Genomic DNA, 22,089 nt, shown 5'->3' on the forward strand with positions numbered 1-22,089 from the left:
TTTTGACCTTGCATTTCTGTGTTCAACTGATTCAAGTGGTGGAAAATATCACCCAAATATGCCAATTTAGCCATCCATTTGTTGTCACTGAAGCGATCAGCACATTCGTGTCTTTTATCTGTCAAAAATATTTCTATTTCTGTTTTAAGAGAAAGAACTCTAGCTAGAATCTTTCCGCGGGATAGCCAGCGAATATCCGAATGGTATAATAAATTCTGGTGTTCTGAACCCATTTCTTCGCACATCAGTCGAAATATCCGAGAGTTCATAGCGCGTGCCTTTATGAAATTTATAATTTGTATTACGTCCTGTAACACCTGATGTAGATCTGGCTGCATATCACGTGTAGCCAAGTTTTCTCGATGTAAAAAGCAGTGTATTAAAACAACCTCTGGATTTCGTTCCTTGACTTTGGCACAAAACCCGATGCGACTCCCTATCATTGCCGGTGCTCCATCTGTACAGACTGCGAGACAATTGTCCCACAGTAATTGGTGTTCCACAAAGAACTTGTCTATTAAAAGAAATATATCAGCCCCAGTTGTAGTTTCAGAGAGCTTTTCACAAAGCAGGAACTCTTCATTGAAATTTTGTGGAGTTCTGTATCTTACGTACACCAACAGCTGTGGGAAATCTTCAATATCAACTGATTCGTCGATTTGAATTGAAAATTTGATGGCTTTTTTGAGATCCGTTATTAATTGTTCTAAAATATCTGATGACATTAAATCTATTCTCTTTTTCACAGTATCGTTTGAAATTGGCACCATTTCCAGCTTCTTCGCAATTTCATCTCCACAGACAGTACTTGCCATGGCTATTGCAGCTGGTTTAATCAACTGCTCAGCAATACTATGGGGTTTTTTACATTGAGCTACTTTTAAAGCTACTTCGAAAGAAGCATAGATAGTTTTTTCTAACGAAACTGTTGCTGAACTTGATGGTGCATCAAGTCTCATGCGCTTTGTTTGTGTTTCTTTTTCTTTCCAAAAAGCAAGCGGTTTATTTGCGTACGTTGGATGGACTTTTTCGAGATGTCTCTTCAATTTGTTTATTTTTAGCGATTCATTTGAAAGAAGTTACGTACAAACCACGCATTGTGGACGTGGCACACCAGAGCGATCTTTTATTTCAATAAATCCTAAGGCTAAAAATTCTTGCTTGTATGTTAACATCCGTTTCGCCATGACTGTCCACAATTCGAAAGACTTACTGAAACAAAACGACAAATTATAGAAATATACTATTCTATTCGTTCATCGGCGAATTGTAGGCTAACAATGTCATTAATTGGAAAAAAATATTTTACCTTCTTTCGATAACAGCAATCGCGAGTTGCACTTTTAATCTTCCACAATTGATTATCACAATTTTGTAGCACTTTGTAGTTGTCAACAAAGAGTGTATTGTAGTCAAGTATAAACGTTATTCACGTAAAACAGTATGAGAACGAGCGTGCAATCGTAAACAAACTCGCTAGCAAACTGACCGAGATGAGACGAGACCGACCGACCAGCGCGGTGCGGCGGGCGGCGCGGGTGGTGACCGAGCCGAACCGAGCGATGCCGACTGCGTGAGCCGAGCGGTGGCGATGGCGCGCACTCCTCGCTTTGCGCCCCGCGCCCTTCCGCCCATTAAAACAGAACTAACATGTCGCGATTGTGAACAATAGATGTCCTTGTTCTGAGAGTAGTAATAATTGTGACTATACTAGTTTAGTGACATCGATCGGGATATCAATACGCGATTTCCGCGACCCAACCCAAAACCTCTCGTGACCCAAACTTGGGTCGCGACCCGAGGTTAAGAATCGCTGCCTTACAGCATAATCAAAAATAGTAATGATAATGTTCTAAACCACTTCTTAAGCATCTTAAATAAAATCTTCCAGACTGGTATAATGCCTGATGACTGGAGTTCTCAAATAATCATCCCTATTTTAAAAACAAACAAATCTCCAAATTTTGGATCCAACTACAGGCCAATCGCTCTTTCATCCACCCTCAGTAAACTTTATGAAAAATTAATTAAAAACCGATTAGAATTTTTTGTCGAGAGTAAACAGCTTCTCTCTCCATCTCAATTTGGATTTAGGAAAAAAAAATCCACTCAGGATAACCTTGCCATCATCAGCACTGATATTAATTTATCAATTTCTAAACAGGAAGTTTGTCTTGCCGTCTTTATAGATATAGAAGGCGCCTTTGACAATGTTTCCATCCCAATCCTGAAAAAAAAACTTCTAGGCCTTGGCCTTCCCCCCATGTTTGTCCAATCAATTATTAATCTATTTCTAGATAGAAAAATTTTCATTGAACTTCCAGATATTTCTCCTCAAAGTAGGTCTATTTGGAAGGGTTTACCACAAGGCGATGTATTGTCCCCCTTACTGTATAATATATACACATATGATATGCATGTCACTATTCCCCCACAAATAAAAATTATCGAGTTCGCAGATGACATAGCTTTCTTCTTATCATCCAAAATCATCCCTCTCGCCGTCAAATATCTTAACGAAGCCATGAATGCCCTTTGCACATGGCTCACGTTACATGGTCTTGAACTTTCAATCCAAAAGACTCAGTGTGTCACCTTCTCAAACCGCCATAAAAACCCCCCCGTTCAAATTTTATTTAAAAATTCTCCAATCTCCAACGCTTCTGAAGTAAAATTTTTGGGAGTAACATTTGATAGGAAACTTAAATGGTCTTCCCATATTAATAATTTAGTTACTAAATACGAAAAAAATTTAAATATCATCAGATCATTATCTGGCGTTTGGTGGGGAGCTCACCCTACTTGCATTAAGTTGCTTTACAATGCACTTATTCGAAGCCATCTCGACTATGCCTGCCCACTTTTTAGTACCGCCTCAAAAAATGTACTTAATAAATTAGACAAAATTCAATCTAAATCTTTGCGAATAATAACTGGAGCGATGCAATCGTCACCCATCAATTCCCTTCAAGTAGAATGTTCTGATCCTCCTCTTTATTTAAGGCGTCAACTATTTGCTGACAAATTTGTTCTTAAATGTTTAAATTCTAAATGTCATCAGGTTATCCCCAGCGTCTCGTTGTTCATTGACTCAAACCATTCATCTACAATCAGAGCTTCAACTAAACCTATTCCTGACATCTGTAAAAATTTTAAGTCTCTCTCAGAGATCCACATCATCCAAAATGATCTACTTCCCTTATACAAACTAAAATATAGTCACGTCACCCTTTCCCCAACAATATTAGAAGGGATCGGAATCTTTAAAAGTCATTCCAATCTCCCGGCCCGAACTGTCAATAATATGTTCAATGACATTATTTTATCAAAATGGCCCAACTTTTCTCTTTTATTTACTGATGGATCCAAATCTCCCGACTCTCCTAACTGTGGTATAGGTATTAACGTTTACCACAATAATTCTAATGATAGAATATTTCATTCAATTTCAAATCAATTTTCAATATTTTCAGCTGAGTGCATTGCAATAATAGAATCTCTCAAATATATAATCAAAAATAATTTTGAACATTCCCTCGTTCTCTCTGACTCTCTCAGTTCCCTCCAAAAACTTAAATCCAGTCCTCTTCTTCATCCTGATGATCATTTTGTATGCCTTATTCGAGAGATGATAGCCTCCATTCAAAGCTCTGGTAAATCTGTAACTCTGATTTGGATTCCTGGACATGTTGGTATCATGGGTAATGATATTGCGGATGCCTTGGCAAAACAAGGAGCGTCCAACCCTGTTGTTACCCTCGTAAACCACATTCCCTTATCTGACATTTTTTCCATCATCAAAGAAAGATCCCGCAATGTTTGGTCAGAGTATTGGCACATTGCTAGTCAATCCAAGGGAGCCTGCTATGCCTCAATACAAAGGACTATTCCATCAAAACCGTGGTTTCAGCAATTCCCTCATTTTTCCAAAAAAGAAATTTCTTCACTCATTCGAATGAGGATCGGACATTGTTCCGTTCCTTCCCATCTTTTTAAAATTCACGTCCTTGACTCCCCAGATTGTACATTCTGTGGTCTAGAAGTGGGAACTTTAGATCACATATTTTTTGGTTGTCCCTCTCTAAACAAATATCCTCTCTTCTATCAAGCCTTAACTAAAATTGCCTCCCCTCCATTCAACATTTCATCTCTTTTAAGTCTGAACTCGACTCCAATTTTCATTATAATTTTGAAATTTGCCTATTTAAATAAAATTAATATTTAAATTCAACTTTCAATACACCTTTCTCAATAATTTTAAATGATGGCCAAGAACACCCTTGAAGGGTGAAAGCCAGAAATAATGGAAAAAAAAAAAAAAAAAAAAACTTATTAGTTCTGGGATCGAAGACAAGCCCTTCTTGGATACAATATAAACATAAAAAACAATACAAAAATAAAACATTTTCGACCGACCTATTATACAAGGAATCTAAATTATTTAACATTCGTAAATTATTTATATTACAAACTATGAAATATCTATTTAAAAACAAAAACAATTTCAAAATAAATGAAAACAGAATGAGCAAAAGAACAAATAATATATTTTACACCCCCCAAACCAATACTAAATTAATGCAGAAGCATAGCAGTTTCATTGGTCCTCGTACATTCAACCTTCTACCACTACAAACTCAAATGATAAACAAAAAGATAGAATATATTAAAGAGGTAAAATTATGGCTGATTGACGCAGATATTGAAACGCTTTTACTATAAATTTATTTATCCTTTCTACAACTCACTTGCTGAAACTTTATAAATTATTGTACATAATGTTTTTCTCTTTACTTTTTATAATAACTATAAACAAAAAAAAAAACTTTTTCTACTAATGTATATTATACTTTAGGTACTTGAAATATAGTAATCGTTTTATATTACCCACACTCAGGCAGTCAGTGCCTTAGTGGGTTTTCATTTCTTTTGTAAACTATTTGGTATTATATATTATGTTATTTTATATTATCTATTAATATGTATAATATGTGTAAAGAAATGAAAATAAATAATATTAAGTTTTTCGGAATAACTTTATTGAGTAAAACCTCAAATTGTAATATTTAAATATTGAAGACAATATTAGTGATTTTTAAACGAAAATCTGAAACAGAAAAATCAGAAAAGGAAACGGTCACATCTGGGACTCGAACCCAGGACCCTTGTCTTTCCGGGACAATGCTCTACCAACTGCGAGTAGGATAGGGTCCGAGTGACCGAGTAGGATAGGGTCCGAGTGACCGAGTAGGATAGGGACCGGGATAGGGACCGAGGGACCGAGGGGAATAGGGTCCCATTAGCGCAGTTGGTAGAGCATTGTCCCGGAAAGACAAGGGTCCTGGGTTCGAGTCCCAGATGTGACCGTTTCCTTTTCTGATTTTTCTGTTTCAGATTTTCGTTTAAAAATCACTAATATTGTCTTCAATATTTAAATATTACAATTTGAGGTTTTACTCAATAAAGTTATTCCGAAAAACTTAATATTCATTCTAGACTTGCAGAAAAGTCAACAGATGTCGCACATTAAAAAAAAAAATAAGATAGGTTTATCTAAAAGACGCTGTCTGGATTGCATTTAGTTCGGGTTGAATCTTGCGATCATACATAAAGATAGTTGCCAATAAAAATGTGCGGTGAAAAAAATGAAGACAATGTTGGTAGTTCTTATTCGAAGTATGATACAGTTAAAAGTGAAGGAGTAGGATAGGGTCCCATTAGCGCAGTTGGTAGAGCATTGTCCCGGAAAGACAAGGGTCCTGGGTTCGAGTCCCAGATGTGACCGTTTCCTTTTCTGATTTTTCTGTTTCAGATTTTCGTTTAAAAATCACTAATATTGTCTTCAATATTTAAATATTACAATTTGAGGTTTTACTCAATAAAGTTATTCCGAAAAACTTAATATTCATTCTAGACTTGCAGAAAAGTCAACAGATGTCGCACATTAAAAAAAAAAAATAAGATAGGTTTATCTAAAAGACGCTGTCTGGATTGCATTTAGTTCGGGTTGAATCTTGCGATCATACATAAAGATAGTTGCCAATAAAAATGTGCGGTGAAAAAAATGAAGACAATGTTGGTAGTTCTTATTCGAAGTATGATACAGTTAAAAGTGAAGGAGTAGGATAGGGTCCCATTAGCGCAGTTGGTAGAGCATTGTCCCGGAAAGACAAGGGTCCTGGGTTCGAGTCCCAGATGTGACCGTTTCCTTTTCTGATTTTTCTGTTTCAGATTTTCGTTTAAAAATCACTAATATTGTCTTCAATATTTAAATATTACAATTTGAGGTTTTACTCAATAAAGTTATTCCGAAAAACTTAATATTCATTCTAGACTTGCAGAAAAGTCAACAGATGTCGCACATTAAAAATAAAAAATAAGATAGGTTTATCTAAAAGACGCTGTCTGGATTGCATTTAGTTCGGGTTGAATCTTGCGATCATACATAAAGATAGTTGCCAATAAAAATGTGCGGTGAAAAAAATGAAGACAATGTTGGTAGTTCTTATTCGAAGTATGATACAGTTAAAAGTGAAGGAGTAGGATAGGGTCCCATTAGCGCAGTTGGTAGAGCATTGTCCCGGAAAGACAAGGGTCCTGGGTTCGAGTCCCAGATGTGACCGTTTCCTTTTCTGATTTTTCTGTTTCAGATTTTCGTTTAAAAATCACTAATATTGTCTTCAATATTTGAAAATAAATAAAGTTAAAAAAAAAAAAAAAAAAAAAAATATTCGGTCCCATGGTGACTCCTGTGCTTTTATTTATATAGAAGCACATCCTCCCTTTGTGCCCATTAACATAATTTTAGGCTTCTTTGCAAGAATTTAATTATAGGTCCATCTTCGTTACAAGTCACAATCTGTCCAGGAAATAGTTCACCTTTATAGGAAAAGACAACATATTCCCCGACCTTCTTCTGTAGTGGCTTAAAGTCACATCAGAATGGTTCGTCGATCGGATGTGTTTCGGCAGATGTTGATGATTCCTGGGTGCTTTCTGGAGATGGAGACAGTGACAATACTGGTGCCATTGATGGTCCTGGCTGTTCAGCAATGTCGGTGAACAAAAATATCTTGAAGTGGCTATTTTGCCCCCAAAAATGTGTTCATTGGGTCTCCGTACTTACAATTACAGTTATATTACTATTAAACTGTTTTATTTTTATACATAACTGAAGTGCCTCAGCAACAATCTTTTGTATTTAGTGATAAATTAGTATTCTAGCAAAAATGTCACCGGAGACCAAAATAAAAGATAGCTGCCAATGTGCAGTGAGAAAAATGAAGACAATGTTTTAGTAGTTCTTATTCGAAGTATGATACAGTTAAATATGACTGAAAAAGATAGGGTCCCATTAGCTCAGTTGGTAGAGCTGTGCCCCGGCAAGGCAAGGGTCCCGGGTTCGAGTCCTAGATGTTATGTTTAGGAATCGCTAAGATTGTCGTTAATAATTTAAAAAAAAAAATTATGATCGCATTGAAAATTTGAATATATAGAAAATTATATTTTTATTTATAACTAGCTATACTATAATTCTTTAGGGGTACAATGATTTTACCGTGAATAAATAAATAAATATTTAAATGAAGCACAAAAATATAAATTAGCACAGAGAGACAAAAGAAACAATTATCTGTGTATTTAATTAAAGTGTACAAGGCACATCTCTTATTCTCTACCAATATCTGTGTAAATGTGCTTATTAAAGTGTACCTTCTTAAAGTGTACAAGGCGCATCCCTGATTCTCTACCAATATCTTTGTCATTTTTTATCACTATGCAACCCGATGCGACAGTATTAAAGTGTACAAGGCACATCCATGATTCTCTGCCAAATTTTTTTTCATATTAAAGTGTACTAAGCTCATCCCTGAATGTCTACCAGTATCTTTGTCACATAAAAGTGTACAAGGGACATCCCTGATTCTCTACCAATATCTTGGTCACTTTGTATCGCTATGCAACCCGATGTGACAGTATTAAAGTGTACAAGGCATAACCCTGATAGTCTACCAATATCTTTGTCATTTTTTATCACTATGCAACCCGATGCGACAGTATTAAAGTGTACAAGGCACATCCATGATTCTCTGCCAAATTTTTTTTCATATTAAAGTGTACTAAGCTCATCCCTGGATGTCTACCAGTATCTTTGTCACATAAAAGTGTACAAGGCACATCCCTGATTCTCTACCAATATCTTGGTCACTTTGTATCGCTATGCAACCCGATGTGACAGTATTAAAGTGTACAAGGCATAACCCTGATAGTCTACCAATATCTTTGTCATTTTTTATCACTATGCAACCCGATGCGACAGTATTAAAGTGTACAAGGCACATCCATGATTCTCTGCCAAAAATTTTTTCATATTAAAGTGTACTAAGCTCATCCCTGAATGTCTACCAGTATCTTTGTCACATAAAAGTGTACAAGGCACATCCCTGATTCTCTACCAATATCTTGGTCACTTTGTATCGCTATGCAACCCGATGTGACAGTATTAAAGTGTACAAGGCATAACCCTGATAGTCTACCAATGTCTTTGTCATTTTGTATCACTATGCAACCCGATGCGACAGTATTAAAGTGTACAAGGCACATCCATGATTCTCTGCCAAAAATTTTTTCATATTAAAGTGTACTAAGCTCATCCCTGAATGTCTACCAGTATCTTTGTCACATAAAAGTGTACAAGGCACATCCCTGATTCTCTACCAATATCTTGGTCACTTTGTATCGCTATGCAACCCGATGTGACAGTATTAAAGTGTACAAGGCATAACCCTGATAGTCTACCAATGTCTTTGTCATTTTGTATCGCTATGCAACCCGATGCGACAGTATTAGTCAGTTCGGTTATAAACGTAATAATAATAATTGGATAATTTGTAGAGCGCCGTTTTTGTGAAAAATCACCTCAAGGGCGCTGTACAATTTATTTCCTAGGATCTACATTTGTTATTTAGAAAAGATACGTACATTCATACCTTGCGCAGAAAAGTCCCACAATGATTTGTGCTGCAAATAGTTTAGAGAACTTTACTTTTCTGCGCAGGGTCTCGACATTTCAGTGCTCACTCTCCGGCCGTCAATGTACGAATGTCATCAATTATTCAAGACATGCTGGAACTCTCCTGGCTCCAAAATGATTGTCAGGAGGTTTGTCTCCAGCTTGTCGAAATGATACTCAAATGTTGTACATCTACTGTTTCTTATGTCCATGGTGTGGGCACTATAATGTCGGGTGGTCTACAATTGTGCAGATAAGTGTGTACATCGGTAGATGCGAATTACCAACCTACATTCATTACACAAACCATGCTCAATGACAGGAGCATGCAGTTCACCAGATTGCATCTTCAGAAAGAAAAACACGAAAACCTTGTAAAAAATACTAATTTATTTTTTCAATCTTATTTCAATTTATAAATGATGTGTAAATTTTACAGGTGTGTATATAAGGTGACTTAATTACTATAAGATAATTGGCAAAGTGTCTCATTGTGAGAAATTATTTAACCAATCATATAAATCATAGAGCTTTGTTATATACAAGTGAACTAACAAGTTGATTTCATAAATAGAATATCGTCCGTTTTCCCTCGCGGAAAAACAATTCAAAATGATAATACTTTAGCTAATTCTAAGAAAATAGACTCAACATTAAAAAAATAATTTATTCTCTACAATATACCAAACTTATTTGCAACATGATTTGTAACTAAATGTGCACAAGTATGTTGTGTGGACAGAATATTTCTCGTAATGCTAATTTAAACGAGAAAACAATTGAAACAGCCGGCGCCAATGTTATATTTATGGCACAAAATTATTGGAATTATAATATTATTGCCAGAAAGGATGGAGTGCATTTCAAAGCTAAAAGAGTAGACGAATAAACATTCAAACCTGGCAGAATCATAACTTTTTGAATATCAGGTTTTAAACCGCAGTTACAGATTTACACGGGAAACTTTCCAGGCAGCAAAAAGAGAAACCAATTAATCAATTAAAAAAAATTGTATGTTATCCATGTTAAGTGGTACAGATGTTACTTTTTATCCTAGCAAATTTAAATCCTTCATTGCACAAAGGGTGTTAACTGTATGAATAAAAAAAAATTAACACAAAAGATAATAAATAACAAAGTGGTAAGAACAAACGTGGGTCGGAATGTGAAATCAGCAAAGTCAGAAAATTAAATTATTAAAGTTGAAAAAATAAATAAACAAATAAACATAGTCTTTTAATGCTTTCAATTTTATATATTTGAAATAAAACTTATTTAACAATTAAAAAACTTTATTTATGATTTTACACCCCGATCCAAAAAATAATAAAGAAACTATTCATCACATATTCATGTTTTACTGATTTAAGTTTAAAAATGTGTAATGCTGCATCTTTCAAAGGCAAAGTCGATTTGAACGCAACACGGTGCCAAAGTATCAAATGGTCACCGCCATTTGGAAGTGTCCTACGTGACAAGCCGTGCGTTGCAGCGCGGAACTTCAATTCGGACAATGGACAATTATTGTCTAAGCTATATATTATATTAAATACATAATATATAAAAGTTTTAATTTGATAAAATATAATTTTGTTGTCGACTGTAGATGGGACACCGGTGTTATCAATACAAAAATCGATGAAATTTTTTTAAAGTGATTTTAACCCTCATGTACAAAAGGAACTGATGAAGAATAAGTACAGAATCACTAAATATTGCGAATAAATTATCTTCTGACTTCATCACATCATCACAGTCAACGATTAATTTTGTACCTGAAAATCACCATGAATCTGTGTTCAACAGAAATATGTCACGGAAAGTGGCGGTGGGCACGTAGGAGAGCTTTGTCACTTGGTATCGCTTTGATCGTGTTCACATCGACCTCACCTACATAAGACGCAGTGTAATCAGTAACGTTTAGATGAGTATTTATTAATTTCAGTACTATAATATTGTTTGCATACCACTTTCATATAAAGTATCTGCCATATTTCCCAATATAATCTTTGTAGTAAAAATAATAATAATTGTAATATAACAGATTTAAAAGACACCTTGGTTTAATACAACTAAAAGGTTAATTAGGAATGATGGTGAAAGCGGTTATGTAGACCGGTGTCCGTATATGAATATATTTTGAAGAGTAAAATGAGAATATAAACAAGTTTCTCGTAGACCAGCTGCCTTCCAAAGTGTCCTTAGAAAATAAAAATAACCTTAATTAAATTTATATCATTTCTTTATCATAGTTCAGCCCGACTTACACATTTCCTTATCATGGTTCAGCCCGACTTACACATTTCCTTATCATGGTTCAGCCCGACTTACACATTTCCTTATCATGGTTCAGCCCGACTTACACATTTCCTTATCATGGTTCAGCCCGACTTATACATTTCTTTATCATGGTTCAGCCCGACTTACACATTTCTTTATCATGGTTCAGCCCGACTTACACATTTTTATAAAATAAACATCGATGGAAGGAAACGTCACAACAATACAATATTATTTTCATATTCTAATGTGAAATTTCGCATAGTATTAAATTTACAAACATAATAAATAATTATTTAGATATTTTATGATATCAGTATTAACAAACAGAATTATCTGGTCCTTTAGTGAAAAATATATATTATTTAAATAAAACTGAAGCATATTCTTTAAACACTGAAGAGATAGACTAATAGAAGTTTGGGTGTGTTCGGTGTACCGATTTCCCTTACTTCTGGAAAGTTGTGAGAATATTTTTTCTTGAACAGACTTTCAATTTTCAATTTCATAGCCTGATTTCTTACAAATTAGTATAGAATACACTTCTATGGATTATCGCTTCAGTGACTTAAAATTTTATGTAGATTTTATAAAGAAACATTATGTTTGACGCCTCAGGCTAAATTGTTTGCTTTTGTGTACAGTTCATTTGGTCCCATAGAAATTGTTATGTCTCTCTTACTGTCATGGTGAGATATACGATTTAAACAGTGTTAGAAAGAGAAAACACCACACTTTATATTCAAATCTAGAAGTTAACCACAGAAGAATCAAAGTGTACACCTCTATGAAATCAAAGTTTCCCACCGCAGGGACAAATTTATGAAACTTTGCGATTTTTTTATAAAAAGTGGGGCGACAATTATGTTTATAATATAATGTGTTATCAATAATTTTAGTTAAAAAAAACGAAAGGTGAGCCATTTTTAAAACTTGTTTATGTTTGCATTCAAAGTATTTAAAAAATGATATGTTTATTTCTAATAACACAATTTGAAAGCGTACTTCGTCACCTTACAAAAACAGTTTTAAGTTTTCGGATACATTCAAACGGCAAACTCTGACTTTCTGACAGAATATGCCAGAGGCCTGAGGGGTTAAGCAACAATTTATAAAATGGAAATCATTTTTCGATTCGCCATAGATCTGTTAGTAGAGCATTTGCCTGCTTGGCAAAAGGGTGTGATGAATTTGCTGACAGAACTTGATTCATTACTGGACCAGAATTAGTTTTAAAAACAGAGGAAACACAACAAATGATTTATGTTAAAATTTCAACCTGCGTAAGTTCCCGGTTGACCAAAATGCATTTCTCCATAGATATAATATAGACAATAATTACTTTACAAGTCACTCTAACAGATGACTGACAATAAAGGCACAATTTTACGCACCTGTTTTATTTGCTAGTGTATATGGCCTGGCTTGGGCGGCATTAACACACTGGACTTTATTATAATTAATTTTTACAAAAAATCGTAGACGTAATTCAATCAACAAATTTGAATAATTTAAGTTATAAATTAAATGTTCTCAAACTTTGACAGTAAGCTTTGTCCTACACAAAAAAGATTAAAAATATGTTATTTATAATAATACAATATGATGTCTATTCAATTTAGATGTTAATTTAACATAAATACTTCACAATATTAATTGAATTTTTCTTATAAATTATAGGAGTTACACAAAAGTTGTTGTAGACAAATGAATCATGATGATCAGGAATTGAATAAGGATGTTGGTCGCAAGCCCGGCCATACAAATAAATATAGTTCCTAACTAAGTTTGTCAGCAGAATAATATACATTCATATATTATTATAACATACTTAACAGGATGTGCATATATCTTCAACGTTTCCCTCCTAGACTAATAACAGGGTGGCCACAAAAAACGGATTTCAAAATTCCCTGATAATTCCAGGTTTTCCAGGGCAGTTTCTATATTTTTCCCTGATATGTTTTATTTGGTACAAGGACATATCGTTCAAAATTTTATTTTTGAAACACGATTTTCATCTACGCCAGAAAATTAGAACAGATACATAAATAAAGGGAATTCCGTCATCTAAAGCATTTATTATTTCCTTGCACCACAATGATCTATTCAAAACAAAATACACTTATTACAAATTTATGATATTTCGGCTGAAGACAATTTGTGTACAAATGAAAAGACCAGACAAAAATAGACAAATAAACAAAAGTAAGTACAGTAGAACCCCGATAATTCTAAAAAACTCGAAATTTTCGCCAAAAAAATTCCCGCAGAAAAATTTTTTCATACAAATTTTTTTTTAATTCGAAATTCGTAATTCGAAATTTATTTTTGTCCGCGCACGAAAATTTGTTCGTGAAATTCGAAAAAATTTGATTTTTGCGAAAATAAATCATAATATTTCGTAAATCTGAATCTAAAAGTCAGCCGTGGCGGTAAAACGCCGAAAAATGTATTTTTACGTGGTTATACATCGTCCTAATTAGTATTATTATTTTGTAAATCTGAATCGATTTACACTGGAATGTTGTATTTTTTCAAATTTATTTCGAATATCCGAGTTTGAAGGGCCGAGAAAATACGTTTTACGCGGATATATGTCGTAGTTTTACGAGTTTACACCAAATATCTGTATTTAAAGGGTCGGCCGCGACGAAACTCGGCCGCGAAATTTCGATTTACGCGTAAATGTATCGTATATTTACGAATTTATTTCGAATATTTGAATTTAAATGGCCCGCTGCGACGGAAATCGGCCGCGAAATCTCGATTTACGCGTAAATATATCGTATTTTTACGAATTTATTTCGAATATCTGAATTTTAAAGGGCCCGCCGCGACGGAAATCGGACGCGAAATTTCAATTTACGCGGAAATATATCGTATTTTTACCAACTTTACTTCGAATATCCGAGTTAAAAAATACGGCGCGACGGAAATCGGCCGAAAAATTTCGATTCACGCCGAAATATGACATATTTTTACGAATTTACTTCAAATATCTGAACTTAAAAGGCCGGCCGCGACGAAAAACTGCCGATAAAATTCGATTTACGCGGAAACATTTAATATTTTTACGAATTTACATCAAATATCTTAATTTAAAGGGTCGGCCGCGACGGAAATCAGCCGCGCATTCTCGATTTACACGGAAATATATCGTATTTTTGCGAATTTTTTTCGAATCTGAATTTTAAGAGCCGGCCGCGACGGAATACGGCCACGAATTCTCGTTTAACGCGGAAATATATCGTATTTTTATGAATTTAAATTCAGATATTTGAAATAATGGGCCGGCTGCGACGGAAAATTACCGCGACATCTCGATTTACGCATAAATATATCGTATTTTTACGAATATCTCAATTTAAAGGGTAGGCCGCGACCGAAATCGGCAGCGAAATCTCGATTTACGCGTAAATATATAGCATTTTTACGAATTTATTGCGAATATCTGAATTTAAAGGGCCCGCCGCTACGGTAATCGGACGCGAAAATAAAGAAATAATTGGTATTAATACGAATTTACAACTAAAATACCACCCGAATTTGAAGAGGCGGCCGAGAAAATCGATTTTCGGCGTATTTTTTTTTTTTTTTTCATAAAAATTCGAATTACGTGGGAATTCGTTAATTCGAAATTTGACTTTTGATGTCCCGTGGATTTCGAATCAACGAAGTTCTACTGTATTGATACTTTGTAAAAATGTTGATAATGATGATCTTTAAATTTTATTACGACCGTACTGGGTGTCCGACCCTTTTGACACTTTGTTGTAACTTTGCTAGCTTTTTCTTTACAGATTTCGCACCTACATAGCATAGGGGAAAAACCAAGGCGGGTGATTTACGACATGATTGTGTTGCAAGAGCTATTTACGAAAATAATAGTAAAAAAATACCTACTTATCTAGTTTGTCTTTGTCGGCATATCTTTTGTTACACACGCCGCAAGTAAAAGTAATAAAACACAACTTTGGGACTTCACGAATCGTAAATAACGAATTTCGTTTTATTTTTGGAATTCCCTGATATTTTAAGAATATTTTAAAATTCCCTGACATTTCCCTGATAATTCCCGGTTCGGTAAAATTCCCTGATAATTCCCGGTTTTCCAGGTCTGTGGCCACCCTGAATAACTATCTAAAACATAACTTAGCGTAATAAGTTATCATCAGATGCAAAAATTAATCAACTTTTCCTAATATGAAGCTACTATGTATATAAAAAAATATTGGGCAAGTCAGTTGTCACTTATAAACTATCGTATGTACACAATAATGCTTCGGGGGGGGACGCTAAATAATACAACTAGAAAGGTACTCATGCGACATCAGTGGAACCGCATATCGCCTCCCCACCGGAGTAGAGTACAGCGGTGCGCCCTGCTCCGGCGCACTTCTCCCAGGAGAGTAGATACACCGCCAGCAACATAACTTATTCTCCGGGGAAATGACCCATTGATTAGCATCTAACTTTAAATATCTCCCATTAAAACATAAGTTAATTTCGGTTTTTTAGAACAAAACCGCAGAACGTTCGGTGGTTTGTTTATTTACGGCTATAGTTTATAAAGATCTCTTTCTAACGTGAGTTTCATACAAATACTAAGTAATATTGTCTCGAGTGTGATCAACTGTCGAACTGATCAACTGTTGGACACTTGGCCAATACTACTAGGTAATATTGTCTCGATTGTGATCAGCTGTTGGACACTTGGCCAATACTACTAGGTAATATTGTCTCGATTGTGATCAGCTGTTGGACACTTGGCCAATACTACTAGGTAATATTGTCTCGATTGTGATCAGCTGTTGGACACTTGGCCAATACTACTAGGTAATATTGTCTCGATTGTGATCAGCTGTTGGACACTTGGCCAATACTAGGTAATATTGTCTCGAGTGTGATCAACTGTTGGACAATTCACAATTATTTTATATTACATCGTAATTAAACAAAATGATATAATATGATGTGAATTATGCAAATATTGAGGTGTCACTCACGGACGGTAGAGGTTAAATTTGCAAGCGTAAAATAAATACAATAAAACTGATAAATAATTTCATAAGTAGTGAGATAAAACGAGACTTGGAAATATCCCGATCGAGTTAAACTAACAAATTCAAATAACCGAAAAATAAATTTCTTAATATTTTTAGCAACGAAGTAAATAAAAAATACAATTGCAATAAGAGTTTGTAACGCTTCACTGACGACGGTGTTGAATTAAAATATTAATAACAACAATAATAACACCGCATAATTAGATCACGATGATTGATAATTGGGTAAAATGCGGATGAGTTTTACGAAAATAGCTTTATATACCCGTTTAAATGCAGTGCATCAGTAAAATAAGTACTTAGATAATGTCCACTTGGCGCGTGTCCGTTTAGCACTAGTCATTTCACTATTCCACGTTCTTGACGCGCGCCATGATCTTGCCGTCCCACAGCGGTAGGAAGTCTGCGTCGTTGAAGATCTCTTCCTGGATCACCGTGTTCTCCAGCTCTTCGCATTCTGTCTTGAAGAAGTATCTGGAATCCACACAAATTATTAGCTATACAGGGTGTCCGGGGGTAAAATGAACCAACTTCGGGAGGCGATTCTACATGATAGTAAAAGTATAAAAAATAAATAGCTATTTACCAATTATAAATTATTTTCATGCAGTATAAAATGCAAAATAATAATTACAGAGTAGAACTTGTTTAGAAATGAACAAATTGAAAATATCTCCCAAGTAAAAATAAATGCCGCCGACGGGAATTGAACCCGCACCTTCTAATGTCCGGTCAGGTGCTCTGGACCACTGAGCTGCTTCCGCTTATTCCCGACCCGCCAAACAATTCAATATCACTAGTACTTCAATTTATTATGTTATATAAAACCCTTGTCAGATGCCAACTTGAGTATAACTCTACGTTATGGTCTCCATTTTTCAATATTCAGATAACATTGAAAAGATTCAACGGAAGTTTCTAAGGTTTATAAATTATAAATTGCATATTCCTATACAAAACATAAATTACAATTACCTCTTGGATAAAATGTCTCTATTGAAACTTTCAGAAAGAAGAATAAGCACAGATTTAATACTGTTACAAAGAATACTACATTTTAAAATTGACTGTCCCGAATTACTTCAATGTATCAATATCCATGTTCCCAAAAAATCAAGCCGACATTTCTTACCTTTTTACTTCATTAACACTAGGACACTAGCTTACCAAAATTCTCCGATTCTGTATTCTGATCTGGGTAATATATATCATTTGAAAACTAATCAGTATAAATGTTGTATATTCTATCACTTTTATTCTTCTAGACACAAATAGACCTATGTACCCATATAACTAAAAGAAAAAAAAAAAAAAAAAAAAAGCCCACTAGGGCGTGTAATAAATAAATAAATAAATAAATTAACAAATAATAAGCAATAATTGTTGATTGAAGTACTAGTACATATTGAATTATTTGGCGGGTAAGGAATAAGCCGACGTAGCTCAGTGGTCCAGAGCACCTGACCGGATATCAGAAGGCGAGGGTTCGATTCCCGTTGGCGGCACTTACTTTTACTCAGGAGATATTTTCAATTTGTATGGATATTTCAGGAGAGTAATTATTGTTTATAATAATTTGTTATCCTTTCTGCTATGCATAAAAAACCTTGTCTTATAAACCTTAGTTTATCATTTAAAAAATAATTAATATTTTTATTTATATAGATTAACAAATTATAAATGAATACATAGATCAAGTTTTAAATAGGCTGAACTGTCAAAATATATATTTGCTATACATAAGCCAAAATAATGATTGCATAGATAAAATGATCAGACTGACCTATAGTTCCCCTTCTTAGGCAGGTACTCCTTGAACTGTTTGAGCGTGACGGGGGCCGCGGGTATCTTGGTGCGATAGGGGAATTGTTCCTCTAAGAAAGTGAACACCACAACGGTGGAGGGGGCAGGGGGTGGCGGGGGTGCCATGGGGGGATCTGCAGGCGGGGGCGGTGCGGGGGCCTTGCCTACACCCACACTCGATCTGGAATGGTAAATTTGAGGTCATATTACATTCTAAATAAATAATTCAATGACGCAACTCTTTCAACTAAAGTGAAGAAGTGAAATCCACAAAACTCCATTAACATCAATAGAGATGGGCTAAGCTTAATACTTCTTAATATCCGGTACTAGCCACACCAAAACTAAACTCCGAAAACCACATTCATTTTCACTAATTATACTGAAGTACCGCCCCTAAGAGGAATGGAGCGCGCAACATGGTATCGCTTCTACATACTACACTTCACCACATTCTACACATCTATACTATACAATGGATACTGTAGCCCTGTCCGAAAAGTTGGCAAAAGACGGAGGAAACATAAAATGGCATAATACACCAAAAATAAATCACAATGGTACTAAAGTGAGTTAAATTCAAATGAAACTATTGAATATCTAAATCCACTCATTACAGTGCAGTGTTTTGGAATTTTCATATTAGATTTTGTGGCGATAATGGCCACACTGCAACATGTTTGAATAATTATTTGAAACAATCTTAGTTTTTGCCCAGTTGTAATGGAACTAGCATAATTATATTTTAGGATTAGTTTTAAGTCTCTAACTGCCACTGAATTGTAAATATATTTTTGTCATTTTAAGTGACTAGTTTTAAGCCAGTCAGTTACGAGTCTTATTTATAAGTCACTAGCTGTAAGTCTTAGATTTAAGTTACTAGTTATAATTAGAAATCTTTGTTGTAAGCCAATTATATTATACAATATTTATTTGTAGTGCCCTTGAGGTGATTTTTCACAAAAATGGCGATATACAAATCAGCCGAATATTATTATTATTATCTATCGTGCAGTGTTTTAAAAATGATTCAGGAAAATGTGGAGTTTGACTCGGTCTGGGAATGTTACCTCTTGGGGTGACGAGGTAGCTGCTGCTGTTCCAGGCGGCGGCGCGCCTCGTCCAGCTGCGTGGGGGTGTGCGGGGAGGGCAGCGGGGGCATCTGGGGGTCGGTGGCCACGGGCTGGCCGGGGCGCTCTGCCGACCCACTTCGGCTAAAGGAGCGGCGTCCATATCTGGTGGGAAACAAATTCATAAAAAAAAATAAAACACATGTTTGTTTCCTTTAAACATGTACAGCTGTCATATGTAAAAGAAGCTAGTACTTATTTTACAGTTAAAGATGCTAAAAATGATATGTTCAAGGGTCTATTTACATTTACCGGCTCAGTGCATGGCAGACATGTAACAGGCAGGTAAGACAAAATTAATTGCTTACATTATCTATGAACTTATTCACATATAACGTGATGTGTCCGCCCAGATCCATATCTGTATCCGTGTCGACCCGTCTCGACACCAATCTCTGCTAGAATATTTTTTCTGTGCAAGTGCAAGTACAAAATGGTGCCGCATTCACAGCTGATTATGACACTTCATGGACGAAGTCGACGCAAATGCGATGTCAATTATGATAGAATTTAACAATTATTTATAAGTAATAATTATTAGCCTGAAACACTCATCCACATTGAAAAATCTCCTGATAAAAGATACATGATGCCAACGGGACGTCCCGTTTACTTATAAATAATTGTTACCCTTTGTGCTATGCATAAAAAATCTTGTCTTAAACATTAGTTTACCAAAAAAATAATAATGATAGAATTTGTTTTAATTTGAACATCGAAAGAATTGAAATATCGTTCACACGGACATCGCCTATCCGGTATCATATCAATATCTGTGCCGTGTCTGCCATGCACAGTGCCGGTATATGTAAATGCTCACATCTGTGCCGTGTCTGCCACGCACGGTGCCAGTAGGTGTGAATAAACCTCAACTCTACAATTGTGAAAGACAAAAAACAAATTAATGAAAATTAATGGCTATGAAAGAAGTGTAAATTACACGCTTATGGCTGGAGCAAGAGTTTTACCTGTCGACATTGCTGGCGCCCTTCTGGATCCACATGAGGACACGCGAGTGAGGCTGGTGCGCCGGTAGCACGGGCGCCGTGTCGCTCACCACCGACACGCCACTATCCGTGAGGTCTGTCAGGGTTTTGCGGCTCATGGACCTGGTCAAACAAAAAGATATGTTAGTATTGGTGTTAACGATACAAGAACTACTAGATACGGCAAGTCACAAATTTTCAAGATGGATACAGTCCACCTTTGAATAATTTCATAACACAATTCCATATTGAATTTTTTCAATAGATACACACGGTGTGTTAGATATATTTGGTTTATGATTGGTGTAGGGGGAGATAGGTACATAATTTCTATTCAAACTACAAAAACTGAACAAACAAATTAATTGCGAGTTCAGATTGAACTGTGAAGTGCAGAACTTTCATTTATGTTAATTTTAACTGCCAACAACGCAAATGTAAATCTCCGTGGAAACTCAAAAAAAATTAACAAAACGCCTTTTGCATTCAATCCCAGGAAACATTTCCTTGCAAATAGAGGAGTGGATGAGGTCAAAAGGTCTCCCTCAACCAGTCTCTCCAAATCCGGCCCACCATGCACAGACGACGTGGCAGACGTATCTACCACCAAGACCGGGACAAACCTCACCCCATGAACGGGCACCCGTGCTAAGTCACCAAACGAAGTGAACCGCTTGGGGCGACTTACGGGAGATGTGTTGGTTAACCGACGAATGGTTCCCGAGGTTGCGGCACCCATATTGCTCATTAAATAATAATAAAATGTATTGCATTTTAAAGACGGATATGAGATATATAGAAACGAAGGTGGCAGCGCTAGTGTCAGGCAATTATTGTTGATAAGCGACAAGTTACATGCACCTCATATTAATGGATAATTAATTATTAATTAGGAAAATTAACATTGAGGGAATGAAAAATGCAAATTCCATCAATCCTAAATGTTAGTTTATTGAAAGAAAACTTGACTTGTGGAAATCTAATTGATATCTAGTAGGAATAAGTTAGTTAGGATCAGACTCACGGTAGAGGGATCTGAATATTTTGCATTATTATTCAGCATATTATTTTAGAGAAAAGCTGTGGAATTTTGTAATAGAAGTGATGTTTAGTAAACTTTTTGGTATTTTTCAGCCAAAAAAATTGGCCTTAAATTTTTTTTTTTTTCAAAATCGAAAACAGAATGATAATTTGCGGTGTTTTCGACATGAAGTTAGCTGCGTTCCATTTTAATTGGTATTCAAGCTTGTCAAAAGCATAGTTATACCAAGATTCAGAATGTATAATATTGTATTCTTTTTTTACATACATGAATATTGCGTGAAAAATATGAAAATTGGCACTATCACAGATGCAAAAATGTCAGGACTCTAAAGATAGGAAATAAAAGAGATGCATTGCATGCTCGTAGTAACCTTCTGTTTGGGACAGGATAGTCCTTATAGTCCACCGACCTGGTCTTGCCGGAAGAGGCGGCATCCCCGAAGTCGCGCACGTTGCCTGAATCAGCAGACAGGGCGGACTGCGCAGACAGTGTGGAGTGCAGGTCGCGCGGGTGCGGCTCGCGGAGTCGTGCGCGGTGTGGCGGCGGGGTGGGAGGCCGGCCCGGCGAGCGCGCCGGCGTCAGGTCGGACCACACGCGCGACACGTGCTGATCTGAAACACAGATGAAGATATAATCAAGTACAACATTACAGCAAAACAAAGTTATGTGTGCATGCATCATCTGTGCACAACATGACCTACCGACTGCGCCATTAGTATTTAGTGTTTTGTGGGTAGAGGTAGGTAACTTGGATAATACTTCT

General features: G+C 35.7%; 1 protein-coding gene across 5 annotated transcripts in view; it reads right to left on the reverse strand.

The window, feature by feature from the left end:
- Positions 1–16,698: 16,698 nt before the first annotated feature.
- Positions 16,699–22,089, reverse strand: part of Axn (protein axin) — a 251,789-nt gene continuing 246,398 nt past the window's right edge. For 4 of the 5 annotated variants that reach the window (XM_089638384.1, XM_089638385.1, XM_089638386.1 and 1 more), the window contains 5 exons: positions 21,697–21,937; positions 20,264–20,404; positions 19,236–19,400; positions 18,146–18,346; positions 16,699–16,836 (listed from right to left, as the gene is read on the reverse strand). In XM_089638384.1, the coding sequence (XP_089494510.1) occupies positions 16,710–16,836; positions 18,146–18,346; positions 19,236–19,400; positions 20,264–20,404; positions 21,697–21,937 (875 nt within the window). In that variant the 3' untranslated portion in view covers positions 16,699–16,709. The remainder of the gene's footprint in view (positions 16,837–18,145; positions 18,347–19,235; positions 19,401–20,263; positions 20,405–21,696; positions 21,938–22,089) is intronic. The other variant, XM_089638388.1, reaches the window with a different exon arrangement.

The sequence above is a fragment of the Hesperophylax consimilis genome, chromosome 12, assembly GCF_061612785.1.
Source record: "Hesperophylax consimilis isolate HC1 chromosome 12, BYU_Hcon_1.0, whole genome shotgun sequence".
NCBI classification, from domain to species: domain Eukaryota; kingdom Metazoa; phylum Arthropoda; class Insecta; order Trichoptera; family Limnephilidae; genus Hesperophylax; species Hesperophylax consimilis.